The sequence below is a fragment of the Dermacentor silvarum genome, chromosome 3, assembly GCF_013339745.2.
Source record: "Dermacentor silvarum isolate Dsil-2018 chromosome 3, BIME_Dsil_1.4, whole genome shotgun sequence".
Lineage (NCBI taxonomy): Eukaryota > Metazoa > Arthropoda > Arachnida > Ixodida > Ixodidae > Dermacentor > Dermacentor silvarum.
The window spans coordinates 22,344,010-22,360,756 of record NC_051156.1 but is presented as its reverse complement, the minus strand read 5'-3'; the positions used below and the strand labels follow the sequence as shown (position 1 = coordinate 22,360,756).

At 48.2% G+C, this 16,747-nt stretch overlaps 1 protein-coding gene across 2 annotated transcripts in view; it reads right to left on the bottom strand.

The window, feature by feature from the left end:
- The window catches only part of LOC119445370 (28S ribosomal protein S23, mitochondrial), a 63,659-nt gene extending 50,417 nt beyond the window's left edge, over window positions 1-13,242 (bottom strand). Inside the window, exons 1-2 of one of the 2 annotated variants that reach the window (XM_049664512.1) lie at window positions 13,063-13,242; window positions 5,198-5,356 (exon numbers count right to left, since the gene is read on the bottom strand). In XM_049664512.1, coding sequence (XP_049520469.1) covers window positions 5,198-5,356; window positions 13,063-13,106 — 203 coding nt within the window. In that variant the 5' untranslated portion in view covers window positions 13,107-13,242. The remainder of the gene's footprint in view (window positions 1-5,197; window positions 5,357-13,062) is intronic. The other variant, XM_037709674.2, reaches the window with a different exon arrangement.
- Between the last annotated feature and the right edge of the window lie 3,505 nt (window positions 13,243-16,747).

The following is a 16,747-nucleotide window of genomic DNA, read 5'->3' as shown; positions in this document are numbered from 1 at the left end:
CTTTCTGTGTCAATCTTGTCAGGCAGCGACTTTTCAGACCATAATCTTGAATGAACACTCTGAAATGGCCTGCCAAGCCTAGAAACACGAAGTGAGTGCACATCGTACGGCTTTGCTAGTTTTGCGATGCGAGCTACCGATTCTTTCGTACTCTTCGTTGTTCCATCCAAAACTCAGCCAAGAAATGTCACCTTAGTTTTGAAGAACTCACTCTTGTTGAAATTAACTTTAAGCTTAGCATCAGATAACGCTGCCAGAATATGAGCTAAGTGTTCTTCATGCAACTTTTCACATTTAGAGTATATGATAATGTCATCTATGTAGACATTGCAGAAGCATCCAAGGTAGGGATTCAACACTGTGTTCATTATCTTTTTGAACCAACTAGGTGAGTTTTTACACCCTTACACCCTGACACATGTGATTTCTAGGCGTCCAACAACAGCGAGCTACGTACCCTGACTCGCTTCATTATCCGTGAGGAACCCCAAGCTTCATCAACCCCTCCTGAGGTTCATAGGACACCTCCTGGTGGTGGCCTCCACCATATCGTGAGGGAAGAAATAGCTGCCGTGACCTGCCCACAAGTCCCGCATCCCTACGCCAACTTACGCTCAGGTTGCCTCTATAGTGCCACTCTCCCAGCAGCCACCTGCACCGCATGGGTCCCTGAATCCTATCACAAGACCACCACCTCTTCCGTCTTGCAATGCATGGAGCCCACCTCGACCTGTTTGCTACTATTGCGGCATCCATGGGCACATTTCACAGTTTTGCCGACGGCGTCGGCAAAACTGTGACGCCAGCAAGATGAAAGGTGTGGCTATGACAGGTTTGAAAGGGACGAGTTTTCTGGCCCTGTACCACAACGTCGGCGTTCTTACTACGATTATTATCCACGACGTTCCCCATCTCCGCACGAATTCAACGCTGCCGATTCATTGCGTTTCCCGCGCCGTCGCTCTCCTACATCGATGCAGCGCTCCCTCTTCGACCGGCTACTTTGTCCTCCGATCACCTCCGGAAAACTAAACTGTGCAGCTTCAGGAGGGAAAGCTGCATCCTTTGGACAACGTAAAACTCCTCCGGCGCGCCCGTCAAATGTACTTTTGGTGTGTGTTGAAGGTGTACGGATGAAATCCTTGGTTGACACGGGTGCATCGCTTTCCGTTATTAGTACTGACTTGTGTTCTCGATTGCGAAAAGTGAAGACACCATATAATGGCCCTCCCCTTCGTTGTGCTAATGCAGTTCTTGTCAGCCCTCCGGTGTTTGCACTGTGCGTGTTTTCATTGATGGCATCCTTCACCACATTCAGTTTGTCGTGCTATCTTCGTGTACCTACGCAATGATTTTGGGAAGGGACTTCCTGTCCTCCGCTTCAGCTTTCATCTCTTGCCGTGAGCGCACTATTCATATGACGGACACTGAATCTTCGTCCGCTGTCGATGCTCACAGCCTATGTTTCATCACGTCTACCGACTGTTTCATTCCCGCGGGCAATGTGCATATCAAACTGACTTCCACACCGACTTCGACACTATTGTTAATGGTGATGTGTTCCTTGCATCGAGCAGTTGCTGCATTTCTGGTGGGCTTAGCATTACTCCTAGCCTGGTGCGGTTTCAGGATGGTAGAGCGTTCGTCTCTGTTCATAACCCTACTTCTTCGCTAGTTGTGCTCTCCCAGGGCACCACTGTGACTTGCTTTACTGACACCGAACCTCTTTCGCTGGTACCCCTTCACATCGAATCACCACCTTTGTCTACCACAACTGATGATCATGCTGCTGCCGCTGCTTTAACGGCCGCGATCAATCCCGATCTGACTGCTGCACAGAAAGAAGACCTTTTGGTCCTACTGCAGAAACACAGCGCCTTATTGATGTTTACTCCAAGCTTCTGGGGTGCACTTCCGTCGCTGTGCATCGCATCAAAACCGAAGGCAGTTCGATTGTACGCCGCTGCCCGTATCGCGTGTTTTCCGCAGAACGGAAAATAATTGCAGAAAACGTTGATGACATGCTTAAACGAGACATCATTCGGCCATCGTCCAGTTCTTGGTCGTCTCTTGTTGTGTTGGTCCGCAAGAAAGACAGCTCTGTACAATTTTGCGTCGATTATCGAGCACTTAATAAGATCACGCGCAGACATATATCCGATGCCAGGATTCGACGATGCCATTGACTCCCTCCAGGGCGCTGAATATTTCTCAAGTCTAGACCTCTGATTCGGGTACTGGCAAATACCCATGCACGAAGCGGACAAGGACAAGACAGCCTTTGCATCACCAGACGGACTTTACGAGTTCAACGTCATGCCCTTTGGTTTATGTAATGCTCCTGCAACATTTGATTGCATGATTGATACAGTTTTACATGGCCTTAAGTGGCAGACATGTCTGTGTTGTTTAGATGACTTGTTATTTTTTCTACAACTTTTTGTCACCACCTTGAGCCTTTGGACGACGTTTTGAGATGCATTTCCAACGCTGGACTCCAACTCAACACAAAGAAATGCCATTTTGCCCAAAAGATTATCAAAGTGTTGGGCCACCTTATCAGTAAAGATGGTGTTCGACCAGATCCCGACAAGGTTGCTGCCGTGTTTTGCTTCCCTCCCGCCCCAAAAATCAAAAACAATTAAGAAGCTTCTTGGGTCTGGCATCCTACTTCCGCTGATTCATCAGTCATTTTGCTGCCATGGCGTCGCCGCTGCACAAGTTGCTGACGTCGGGCACTGCTTGAACAGATGACTGCGAACTTTCTTTCCAAGCCCTCAAGCAAGCCTTAACAACCGACTATGTCCTCTGTCACTTCGATGAGAACGCACCAACTTGTTTGCACACCGACGCTAGTGGCCATGGGATTGGTGCTGTCCTTCTACAGCGTGATACCACTACACGAGAGAGAGTTGTTGCTTATGCCAGTCGCGCATTAACGGCTACTCGATAACATTAAAGAACTACTCGATAACAGAGCAGGAATACCTTGCAGTAGTTTGGGCCATACAATAGTTTCGACCGACCACCATGCTTTATGCTGGTTGTCGTCAATGAAAAATTTGTCTGGACGCCTTGGCCGCTGGGTGGTCCGATTACAAGAGTATGATTTTGACGTTGTCTACAAGTCTGGGAAAAAGCATCAAGATGCCGACGCTCTGTCTTGCTGCCCCCTGCCACTATTATCTTCGAGCGCATCTTTCCATTGCTCGCCACTTGATGATGAGACAAAGTCTCCACTTACATTATTACCTCTAGTGGTTACTGGCATGTTATCTTCCAATCGCGTCCCTCAATTCGCCTAGTGTCAGCATTCTGATCCCTACTGCAACAGCATTATCCAACGCCCGTGCGGAACTACTTCTGCACCAAATGCCAGATTACGTCAACAACTGCAACTATTTAAGCTCGACAACGATGTGCTGCACCGCTACATTTACAACTGCGACAGACACCACTGGGTACCTGTTCTTCCACGGTCGCTGCACCCACAAGTCCTTGAAGCCTTTCACGACGACCCATCTGCTGGCCATTTGGGTTTCCACAAAACATACCACCGCATTAAGAGCCGTTTCTTTTGGCCAGACATGTCTAAGTTTGTGGTCAAGTACGTCGCTTCTTGCGTCCAGTGTCAATGGTGGAAACGATCGACTTCGCCTCCTGCTGGCCTTTTACCGCCCGTCCCATGTCCCGAGACACCTTTTGCCATCGTTGGGATAGACCTAGTCGGCCCTCTGTCCACAACGCAGGCAGGTCATCCATAGATAGTGACAGCCGTTGACCATCTCACAAGTTACACAGAGACCGCTCCTCTACGCTCTAGTTCAGCCTCAGACGTTGCCGACTTCTTTCTGGGTACCATTGTGCTGGGTCATGGCGCACCTCGTGTACTGTTGAGTGATCGCGGCAAGACTTTCATGTCAACAATGATCGAAGAAGTACTTTGAGCTTGTGGCACAGTTCATAAGACGACATCCGCATACCACCCTCAAATGGCTTAACAGAGCGATTTCATCGCAAACTAACAGATATGATATGAATGTATATCGGGCCAAACCACGACAACTGGGACAACCTTTTACCTTTTGTGACGTTTGCTCACAACACCGCTATCCAACGAACTACGGGTTACTCACCTTTCTACGTAGTTTACGGCCGTTTGCCGACATTCACCAGCGACGCCGCTTTCAATGCCCCAACTAACACCACGGCCAGTATACCCAAACAGTTCTTCGCGAGACTTGACGAATGTCGTCAACATGCTCGCTTCAACACAGAAGTCAGCTAGACCGCAAGCAACGTTACGACATCTCTCGTCTAGGCGTCTCCTTTTGTCCTGGAGAGGAAGTGTTCCTTTGGACGCCCATCCGTACACCCGGTTTGTGTGAGAAGTTTGAATCACGCTTCTTTGGACCCTACATTATTAATGAACATCCCCTGTGAACTATTGCGTTACTCCCGTGGAGGTTTCTTCAGACCATCAATATCATGGTTCGGAATTCGTTCACATTTCGTGTCTCAAACGATTCGTCCGGCGTTTCCCTCCTGGCTAAGTCGTGGCCTAGCTGGCCATTTGCGCGTGCGGGGAAATTAGTGTGAGCATTATTCATACGCTTCATATTCTCATCTGTACATACTCATCATCACCGTTTTGGGGCCTGGTGGTGGGGCTCTCGCTTGAGAGAATAAAGAGTCTGACTGCCTAAACCTTGTCTCACAACTGCAATATTTTCATTTCAGTTCTGCTCGTCTTTCATTTCAAAGTGAGAAAAGAAAGAACAGAAGGTAAAATATCACAGGGTGAGTATTAGCAGTGTGGCAAAACTGTATGTGCATTCGGCGTCAAATGAAATGCGAACAGCGGTACACATGCTACAGTTTGCGCCGTAATTTTTTCTCGCTTTCTAACAAAAGAGAACCAGAACAGAAACGAGAATATTGGAGTGTCATTGCGCACTGCGGTCAAACCGGATGTGCATAGCTGTCAATGGTACTGAGTGGACAATGTGCACTACACCTTCAGTTATGCTTTGGCCATGTGCTACGCTGTTTGCGTTTCATTTGACACCTAGAATATTGGTCTTTGGAGAGTCATAAAATGTGTTATGTGAGAGAGAAAATACTGAACAGCTTTAAGAACCTTCCATGGTGAACACGCTGACCTATAGAAAAGAGAACAGCCTCATTTAATGCTCACATGCGGGCCACATCCTCCGGATAAAAGATGCGACGCACATCGCCCCCGGCCGTCCTGTAGAAGCTGGGCTCCTCGATCGGTGGGAAGGCACGGTACACATCAAGCCAGAGTGGTTGCTCCGAAGGCTGCATGCCACCAGCCTTCAACAGGCCCTCCACCCTGCAGCGCAAGCACTCGCTGTTGCGACTCAAAGGGACATCTTTCTCAGCACTTGACAAAGCAATGTCTCCACTGAAATACTTTTGCCATGATAACTTTAAATTAAAACATAAGCACTGTATTTAAAGGGCCCCACAAACAAGCGTAGCGTATACATGAGACGCTGATGATGCAAAGCATTGCAGTGCCACGCTCTGCGATAACAGCTCAACCAGATGCCGCACTCCTTCACTCTTGAGGCAGCCCGCTCCCAGCCAGAGAGCCACAGTCACATGCACAAATGGCGCTATCCCAGTGCGTGTTTCGTCACACACTATGACTAATAAACCAATGACTGGAAGGCCGCAACAAAGGAGGCTATGCCACAGTATGTCCGTGTGGTAAAAGGCAGGTAACGAACACTGCTAGAGTGTATCCATTGGCAGTGGCACTGACCACCTGGCAGCATGGTAACTGGACAGCTCTATCTCCTTCAATGATTAACTGATTTGAAACGCTTCTTAGACGGCATTATACAGCTTCCAGCGTAGTATAACCAAAATTTGTAATGGGGCCTTTATGGTGCACTGCAGCAGTATTGACAGTATCACTGGCTGCTCATCCAAGTTGTAGATGAAAATGTACACTCACATGCAGGTATTTATTTTTCTTTTCTGCCCCAAGCATGTATGACTGAGCAAAACTGTACAATAGAAGAAACAAGACTCCTAGAAAATGTTATCTGTACAGCCATGATTCAGGCCCATTCAAGACAAACCATACCTTCCACAACCAGGCATCTCAGAAACATACATACTAAGTACTGCCAGATTTCCCTATAGGTGTAAGAAAATCAACAAAGCCAGACTCTCACTGCTTCTTCTTTCTGGGGTTCTACGTGCCAAAACCAGTTCTGATTATGAGGTACGCTGTAGTGGAGGGCTCCGGATTAATTTTGACCACCTGGAGTTCTTTACTGTGCACTACAACACAAGCACACGGGCGTTTTTGCATTTCGCCTCCATCGAAATGCAGCCACCGCGGCCAGGATTCAATCCCGCGATCTTGTGCTCAGCAGCGAAACACCTTAGCTGACTGAAGAATCTCACTGCAGCGAGCATCGAAGCTCCAATTGAAAACTTGCTACTCTACTTTTTCTAATCTGGGGCTAACCAATGTAGGGCAGAGTTCTTCGTGTTGGTGTTTCATGTCTTTAGTGTGACAAAAATTGACAACTAGCAGTCCCATCTCCTCTCCTTGTCTTTGGATCTATTATGACAGACTGCGTAGTAGTACAATTCACGCAGCCAAAAAAGATAAACCAAATATTTAGCAATCATCTACAAAGTCCATAATTAACCCACAACTTTTACTTCCGATCATGTCCTCCATTCCTTCAAAACTCCCTGGAACAATCCCAAGACACATGACAAAATTCAATATAACGGCTGTATATGGCTTTTGGGCACTTGCATAAGTAATTACGAGGGACGTTCCGAAAGTAAGTTTCGTCATTTTTTTAAAAGAGAACATGGTACACCAGGTGAAACAAACAATTGCCATAAGAATCCATGCCCACTGACGGAAGGAGCATCAGCGCAGGAGGAATAATGCATGCGCAGAGCACTGAAGAAGCGAGAGAAGCAGCAGACCGGTGTGCCCAAGGTTACTTTCATGATGGCAGGCAGACATGTGCTGACAACATGGTGGCCAATGGAAGTGTGTGCTGTTATCGGCTATGAATGGGCACGTGGGACTAGTGCGTACGTCATCCATGAAGGCCTACAGATCGTGTATGATGAAGAGGTCTCGTGAAATGGTTGGTCGCTGGGGTTGCATGTTCAGTGAAGGAAGGCAGAGTGTGGAGGATGAAGGTCAAAGTGGGCGTCCCCATAGGCGGAAAGTTTTCATTTTTCTGGGGGGGGGGGGGGGGGGTCTGGGGCCTGAACAGCTTTCCGAACGCCACCCATATATACATATTACCTTTGTAGTGATGAAGAAGAACAGGGAGCAAGCAGTAGTGGGGCGCTCTCATAGATGTAGGGCGTGGGCGCAGTTCACGAGCTTTTGGCACCGAGACCGTTGCTCTCTGGCGACTGTACTGGTTTTTCGCCTGTCGCTTGCCGTCAGTAAATCTCCTTATCAAAGTGGTGGAGGCGCTGGGTACCCTCTTCAAACCTGGAACTCCGAAGCCGGACGTTGCCCACCACTGCTCCGACAATGCCTGACGACGCCACCCAGCAAGACGCGGCCCAAGCTCCATCGGTCATCGTGTCAAGCGCGCTGTGTCAGCGCGATCCCGCTTTCTTTAGCGGCACCGATGACCATGACGTAGAAGATTGGCTAACGTCGTTTGAAAGGGTGAGCGCGCACAACAAGTGGGACGATGCTACAAAACTACGCAGCGTCCTGTTCTATCAAACACACGTCGCAAACCTCTGGTTTCGTAACCATGAGTCAGACTTCGCCAATTGGACGGCTTTCAAGACGAGCTTCACGGAAGTGTTCGGTCGCCCCGCAGTGCGCAAGCTTCGCGCTGAACAGCGTCTACGCGGACGTGCGCAGCAGCAGGGCGAAAACTTCACGAGCTATATTGAAGACGTCATTGACTTGTGCAAGCGCGTGAATCCTTCTATGGTTGAGCAACACAGGATAAAGCACATCATGAAAGGCATAGACGACGATGCCTTTCAGATGTTGCTGGCCAAGGACTCACGCACCGTGTCTGAACTCGTGACCTTGTGCCAGAGCTTCGACGAACTACGTAAGCAGCGCGTCCTAGCTCGGCGGCAGATGTCAACAGACGATTCCCTCGCTGTGTTGACCATCGCCGGCGACCACACGGCGCTCCTGTCACAGATTAAGGAGCTTGTGCATGAGGAAGTTGCTCGACAGCTTTCATTTTTTCCGACCACGCAAGTGCCTACGCCTAGGCTGACTCCAACCATCCGACAGGTGATACAGGAGCAGGTCACCGAGGCTTTGCCGTCTGCCTTTCAGCCGACTGGTGTCACCGCGCCGCTATCATTTGTGGTGCCGTCTGCTGCTCCTCCGGCTCCTGTTGCCGCACCTCTGACGTATGCGGATGCCGTCATGAAGCCACGTCCTCAACCAGTACTGACGCCTCAACCACCAATTCGACCACCAGCGACGGCGCTTTTCGGGGCGCAGCCACAGTACGCAAATCCTTGGCGCACTGCAGACAACCGCCCGATCTGCTATGCTTGCGGAATTCCGGGTCATTTTGCGCGATTCTGTCGCCGACGCTTCGCGGCGACCACGAGTACGCCGAGATATCCAGACTACTCCTTCCGACCTCCCTATCGCACGCAGCCAGAACGAGAGCCTGAAACATGCGCCCGTGATCACCAGGCCACTTCCGATGCCCAACATTTTGCTGCTTGTCGGTCCCCCTCACCGCGCCGCCGTTCTCTTTCGCCTATGCGTCACCGGTCCAATACTGGTGAGGCGGAAAACTGACTACCGCAGCTTCTGAGGCACGAGCTGCGCCGTCGTCAACCTGTCTAAGTCCTCGCTTGTCCCCCGCCAATGTTATTGAAGCGTTTGTTGACGGTGTACAAACTCTTGCGCTTGTGGACACCGGCGCCGCTATTTCTGTAATGAGCCATACGTTTTGCCGTTCTATCCGTAAAGTGACGACGCCACCTTCAGGATTTTCTCTCTGTACTGCGAGCGCACAATATATTCAACCCGTTGCAGCATGTACGGCCAGGGTGCTCATACAAGACGTGATCTACAGCGTTGAGTTCCTTGTGCTGGCCTCGTGTTCCCATGACCTGATCCTCGGGTGGGATTTTTCGTCCCGTAACCACGCTGTTATCGACTGCGCTCGTGCTCAAGTAGAGCTCGCTGTGTTTCCTGAGACGCCTTCCACCCATGTGGCCGGTCCTGGGGATAGAAAGCTTGTCGTCACCGCCGATATTGACCTGCCACCTCAGAGTGCCGTCATTGTTCCCGTTTCCTGTGCCGCCCTTTCCGACGCCACCGTTCTGTTCACGCCATCTGACTTGTTTCGTCGCCGCCACAGTACGTCACTGCCTTTTGCCATCCTCGCGCTTCATCAGGACAATACCGGACTACTTGTTTGCAACCCCAACTCAGGCCCTCTGACTTTGTACCGAAATGAAACGCTTGGCCACGTTCAGGCTGTCGATGCTGCTGTTATCGTACCCCTTGACCCCTCTGTGCCTGAGGCTCAGCATCCACTGAACGCCCTGACCCCTCACCTTGCGTCCGACGCCGTGTGCTCGGAATCTTTTCACCGTTCCATCGACAGCGACCTCGATCCGGCTGCGCGGACGCAGCTTCTTGCCCTTCTACACGAGTTCCGCACTTCGTTTGACTTACCGCAAGCGTCACTAGGCCGAACTAATGCGGTTGTTCACACGATTGACACTGGGCCTCACGCTCCTTTGCGACAGCGCCCCTACTGTGTGTCACCTGCGGAAAGTCGTGTCATTACGGAGCAGGTTGGCGACATGCTTCAGCGCAGAGTCATTACCCCTTCTTGCAGCCCCTGGTCCTCTCCTGTTGTGCTGGTCAAAAAGAAAGATGGCTCTATTAGATTCTGTGTGGACTACCGACGCCTCAACAAGATTACTCGCAAAGACGTCTATCCTCTTCCTCGAATAGACGACGCCCTCGATTGCCTTCAAGGTGCCGAATTTTTTTCTTCCCTCGACTTGCGATCGGGATATTGGCAGGTCCCTATGGCGGAGTGTGATCGTCCCAAGACGGCGTTCGTCACACCGGATGGCCTGTATGAATTTACCGTGATGCCTTTCGGACTTTGTAATGCCCCCGCAACATTCGAATGGATGATGGACGGCATTTTACGCGGTCTGAAATGGAAGATAAGTCTGTGCTATCTGGATGACGTCGTCGTGTTCTCTCCCGATTTCGCTACACATCTCTCTCGTTTATGCACAATTCTTGGCTGCCTTACAAACGCACGCCTTCAACTCAACCTGAAGAAATGTCACTTTGGGGCTCGCCGGCTAACCATCCTCGGCCACGTCGTCTCCAAAGATGGCATTCTTCCTGACCCGGAAAAACTACGTGCTGTTGCCGAGTTTCCGAAGCCTTCTACCCTCAAAGAACTTCGAAGCTTTGTCGGCTTGGCCTCCTATTTTCGTCGCTTCGTCCGAAATTTCGCCTCCATCATCGCACCGCTTACGAAGCTCCTCGCCGGCCCCAGCGACCTTTCCCACTGGACACCGGCCTGCGAAGACGCATTTGCGACACTGCGCCGCCTACTTACTTCGCCCCCCGTGCTACGCGTTCTTTGTGCCAGGAAAATGTAACAACACCTCTGTACAATGATGTGTTCCAATAAACACATCGGCGCTTTTTTGTGTCACTGCCTTGTGTTGGAAAGCAGCGTTTCAGCGAGGGCTGCCGCATGTTCCAGGAGCGGGCAACACCCTCCCTGACCGGCTGCTTTTTGTAGCTGTTGGCAGGCCGCGACACAAGTTGTCTATACTTGCGCCATCGCGATAGCAGCTCGTAACCTCATAAGCGAAGGCAAAAACCAGGCAGTGCTGCACTGAACAAAGTGGACTCCAAAATGCGGTAAGCACGAAATTTTTTGTCGAACACGTTAAGCAGAACATGCAGGACCCTGTATGTCTAAATTATTTGAAACTGGGTTTTTACGCAGTCGAAAATTTCACTACAGTTGGCCTTTAAGCGACGGTGATGGTGAAATTACATTGTGACGATGAGGAACGAAGACAACAGTATGACAAGAGTCAAATGACAAAGTTAGGATGACGACAATGGAACCACCACAACAGCACCACGACGACGGTATCACAACGAAAGCATGACGACAATGCAATGACGATGGCATGATAACGGTATCAGAACAATGAGGCGACAAGTATATGATGACGACAGCATAACAACTTGTGTCACGAAGTCTACGACGATAGCATGACAATGACGGAGTGACTGTGATAGAACAACGACGGTATGAGAATAAATGCCCGACTGTATGACGTGACGATGCCAGCATGATGAAAGTGGGATGTCAAAAGCTAGAATGTGTACGATGCAACGACCATGACGGCCTCACAACCCAAGCTAATAGACAACTTGGGCCAATGGGTCGACGCAAGAGGCTAGATAGATAAATAGATACATAGGCTCAAAGTAGACAAGGAATGCTAGTCGCATTAAAAATCAAGCAATAGTCCGTGTACCGGAACACCTGTGACATCATTCCATTAGGAAGATGTCATTCAACAAGGGTGCCATTATAGAACCTATGCACACACCAGAATTTTGCACAAACACTTGCTCTTTACAGCCAGCAAGTGTTGAACCTAAACAGAATGACAGTAGTTCCAGCAATGCTTCAACTCATATTCCACACCTTTTTACTCCATGCAGATCAACTAGCGCAGGAAATTGAGGCATTTCACATAGACGACACCAAGGACACGTGCGTGAGCCAGGTTTCTGCGAGTTTGCACTATTTGTGAGATATACTTCTTGAGGCCTGACATGTGCAATCACAGATAAATTTAGGTCTCGTAATCTTGCCTTGTCTGCATACTGACAAGCTGTCACATGACATGTGCATGTATTTAGGTATTGATATATATGTTAATTTCAAATAAAAAACTTGTTGTTAGTAGGTGCTCATCCTGTGTTTTTCCCCCGCTCTTGTCCGTTGGCACTTCCCGCAATTATGATCACCAACTCTGCCAGTGTGCCATTTTGATGAAACTCGGAGCCAGATTCATTTATCACAGGGCACCAAGCAAATATTTGTATAAGTTTACTGTATTGAATATCTGCAAAGCCACACACAATTAAATTTTTGTTGCATGCCACCTCTAAAACGCCCTTCCAATTTAGTCACTGCCACATTTGCTTCTTTCAGGACACTGGCAAAACGTGTATAATGCACTTGAGTGCTTCTAGCTGCAGTAACAGTTTCATTGCTGCTAAGTTTTTCAGCTGGGAATCTACCTAGGTACCACAACCAGACCTGGACATTCACTCTGCTAATAGACAGGGGGCTAGCAAATGAGTGCACCAAGCTAAATTAATTGACAGTGTGAAGCCAGTAGAGTTAATGTTGTTCTAAATAATGCTTGACTACTTAGAGATTCATTGCACAATACAGCACATAGTAAAAGGTCCCATATTTTGTCTGAAGCCTCGCAGCAGTCGAGGGTCGAATAATAATAATGGATATACCAGATTTGACGAAAACATTCACAGCACGAAGCAACCACCCCGACTACGCCGAGCACGGTGAAATCCCACTAAGCAACGAGAAGATCTGGCACTTGAGGGGCAGGTTCCTCCTGCAGAACTTTCTGCACTACCCTCGTTACAACGTTTAAGAGCCACCATCTAGAACAAAATGGTGCCTCTCTCTCATCTTATTAGAAGCAATAAAATGAATTTGTGCTCCCATCTTTCAATCACCTTTAAATTTTCACTTTCGGGCATCTGCCAGCACCTGCGACATCTTCACCTTCCAAAGATGGTAGAATGCTCCTACAAGTCTATGTGCGATGACATCTTTGTACAAGTGCAACCATAAAACGACAGAAAAGCGCCGTGTGGTTGCTGTCAGGTGCTCAAGTACCTGACAGCAGTACCTGACACTACACTAAGCACACGGCCAACGATCCTTTCAAAATAGCGGAACTCGAGCAGTCGCGTCTTGCGGCTCTGAAGAGACGCACCTCGTGAAGATCGAGCCCAACTTGTAGATGCGACTGCCAGCCATGCCCCGCCACTGAAGACTTGCACAAGCACCGCAGCGGCTACGTTGGAAACGCAACCAATAATCAAAACGTTGACCGGCTACTCCTTGTTCACACGGCTCGGTACACGCATGGCACCTCTCCTTACTACGGTGGCTAGATGGGTAGGCATAGGGGAAGGTGCATGAGTAGTGTGCCGACCGGCGCGTCTGGAGCGTAGTTCACCGCTTCTCCACATCATGACGCAAAATTGGCGCTGCGGTCAGTAGAAAGGTTCCGCAGCGCGCATCGTCTGCTACAGGGGGCTGGCGACGAGAAAAATAAAATAAAAAATAAAATAAAAAATAAAGCCCGTGTTTGAATAGTTGTACATCATCTGTTCGTGTAAGTTTCAAATGTGAAGAGCTCCGCGTCTCTCGTACTGTTTGCAAGTTCCTAAGCTATGTGGAATGTTCTAGGTCGGAAAAATGACCGGTGAGATTAGCGGCGGCATTGCTCCACCAAAGAAGACCACCAAGGAGACTTACTGCTTCGCTTCGAACTGCAAGTCGGGCTCTAAATTTGTGAGAAAGACAGCGTAAATGTTCGCCCCGGGCTGCTTAGTAGCTTGCTGAGTACCGGCGACGTTAATGAGCAAGCGGAGAAGCGGTGAACTACGCTCCTCGACATTGGAAATTTGCAAGCCGCACATAAAGTGCTGAGCGCCTGCGACATCGAGCACCGTTGCGCTGCTACAAGGAAAAGAAAAGTGGCTCTAGGCTTATATTCTATATAGCAGGCTATGCAGCAAAGAAGTTCCTGCAAAATTAAGAACCAAGTGCTCCGATTGTTCAGGGACATTACTGAATTCAGCAGAATGAGTAGGTCAGGGCTGTTTCTCCCTTCTGAAGCACTAAAAAAACTGGTAGCATTGCTCGAAGACGCCTTCAAGCTGTGCTTAAGTTTTAATGAGTTATGAAGGAACAGTATTGCCGACTTTGCATCCTTTCTGCAGCTGAATCCTCCGAATTTGATCGGCTGTGAGCGGCACAAGAAATAGCTCACAAACGATGTTGTGAAGTTCCATTCAATTACACGCCTTTACTTTCTTGTCAAGGGCAAGAACATGGCGCGCGAAAGCAACAGGGAGAATTAAGAGGAATCACCTGAAGCGGAGGCGTACGTGTGCTGTGAATAATGTTATATGATGGTGGTGGACCAACGTTGCGACCTTGCTGGCGTCAAGTTATGAGAGCGTTTCTTGTATTTTAAATATAGTCATGCATCTAGCCCAAATCGTATTGCTTTATTTTATTACAACCAAACAGTGAACCATATGCACTCACCAACACAATTCGTATCGCAGCAACTTAATTATACCGTAACTGATGCAGCAATAAACACAATAGCTGGATTTCTCGAAATTGAAACATTAGAACTCACTAAATATCACGTAAACACGTTTCCATATACCGTAGAAAACCACTGCACTATTTTTTATGCATGGAAAAAATGCATCTACGTATTTAAAGCAATGGGCTAGCTGGAGCGTCGCTAAATGTGACCAATAGCAAGCTAGAAAATTGACTTCAGCATATCGTGTCGTCTGACTAGACGACAGTAAGAAATTCCCAATTCTGGCTTTGCCTACACTGCTCAAAACGGTGTTGTATAACGCGTACTTCTAAAGCTAGAGCAGAGGCAGCGATACCGGGCTCTCACACTCTCAAGTTCAACAAATTGCCACAGAGGGCGAAAAAATCGACCATGCGGGTCGATTTTGCTATTGCATATTGCAATAGAACAGAGGGCAGCAGAAAAGGGGGTGGAATTGGTGCATTTATTCATAAAAGTATGAACTGGCAAAGGGTTAAACAGGAATGCAAGGAGCATTTATGGCTAAAAGGGAAAGTTGCAGGAGAGCAGACACTCCTTGGCTTTGTATACCTGTGGACAGGAGCAAATGCCAAAGAGGAAAACAAAAAAATGCTGGAATGCATATCAAGTGACATTAATGAGCTAGGAGAAGGGTGCGAGATTATTATACTAGGAGATATGAACGCACACATAGAAGACATGGACGGGTACACAGACTCAACAGGCAACATGATGCTGGATATGTGTGAAATGCATGACTTAGTTGTATGCAACAGTACCGAGAAGTGTGAAGGGCACATAACATGGGAGGTAGGGAGCCTGCAGTCGACGATAGATTATGCACTTATGTCACATAGGATGCACGATAGGCTAAATGTAATGAGCATAGATGAATATGGCTCCAGAAGTCTAGGTAGTGATCACAAACGTATTAAGGTGAGTTTTAGAAGGGAAATGAAAGTAGGTAGGAGGCAAGATGAACAACCAGGTGGGATATTTTACTCGGAAAAGCAGCTTGAAATAGCAACCCAGCAAATTGAGGAAGTAATTTCAGAGGATACAAAAACAGAATGGACATATGCAAATTAACAGGACTATTTGAGCTAGAGCTTACTAAGGTACGAGTCAGGACAAAAGGGAACAGAAGACGTAAACCCAAGAGCTGGTGGGATGAGGAGGTTAAGAAGGCCATAGAGAAACGCCAGGAAGCATCCAGGGAACACAGATATTCAAAGCAGAGGGGTGAACCAGAAGCTGATGTAGGCAGAAAATGGAACAACTTCTTAAACTGTAGAAGGGAAGCATCCAATTTGATCAATGAGAAGATCAGAAGAAAGGGGAGCCAATGGTTGTCAGAAGTAAACAAAAAGGATAGAAAAGCAGCGAAGAAATTTTGGAAACATCTCAACTCCTTGAGTAATAAGACTAGCCTAGAGCAGAGGTTTATAGTTACAGCTCAAGGTGTTCGACTAGAGGGAGATGAGGCAATGGAACATATAAGAACAATGATGACAGAAAAATTTAAAGAACGAAACATAGCATGTGCTCAATCAGGTGAGGATAGACTAGTCAGTGCAGTGGCTCCACTGGCACAAAGCGAGTGGGAAAGGGCAGAGAAGAGGGTTCCTAGTAGCACGTCGACAGGTCCTGATGGCATCCCAATTATGTTGATAAAGACATTGGGCCCAAAATCTAAGAAAGCATTAAGAGAGGCAGTGAGCAAAATGATAATGGACGGTAAAGCCCCCGACGGGTGGAGACTGAGCAGGATGAGCATGATATATAAGGGAAAGGGGGACAAAGCCGACATAAACAACTACCGTCCCATAACAGTGACGTCAGTGGTTTACAGGGTGGTGATGCAGATTATAAAGGACAGACTGCAGGCATGGGTGGAGAGCGAGGAGGTGCTGGGGGAACTACAAAATGGGTTCCGGAAACAAAGAAGGTTAGAAGATAATCTGTTCTCATTGACACAGTGTATTGAAATAGCAGAAAAGGAACACAGGCCCCTATGGCTTGCCTTTCTGGATATCAAGGGAGCCTATGACAATGTAATCCAAAAGGATTTGTGGGACATACTGGGCACTCTAGAGGTGGAAGATGGAGTAAGAAATCTTTTAAAAGATATCTATAAAAGTAACAGGGTGCTTATAAAATGGGAAAACAAGATATCTGGGCCTATAGAGATACAGCAGGGGCTTAGGCAGGGGTGCCCTCTGTCACCTCTGTTGTTCATGCTGTATTTACAAGGATTAGAGAAAAAATTAGAGAGGAGCGGACTTGGCTTCAACCTTTCCTATTCAAG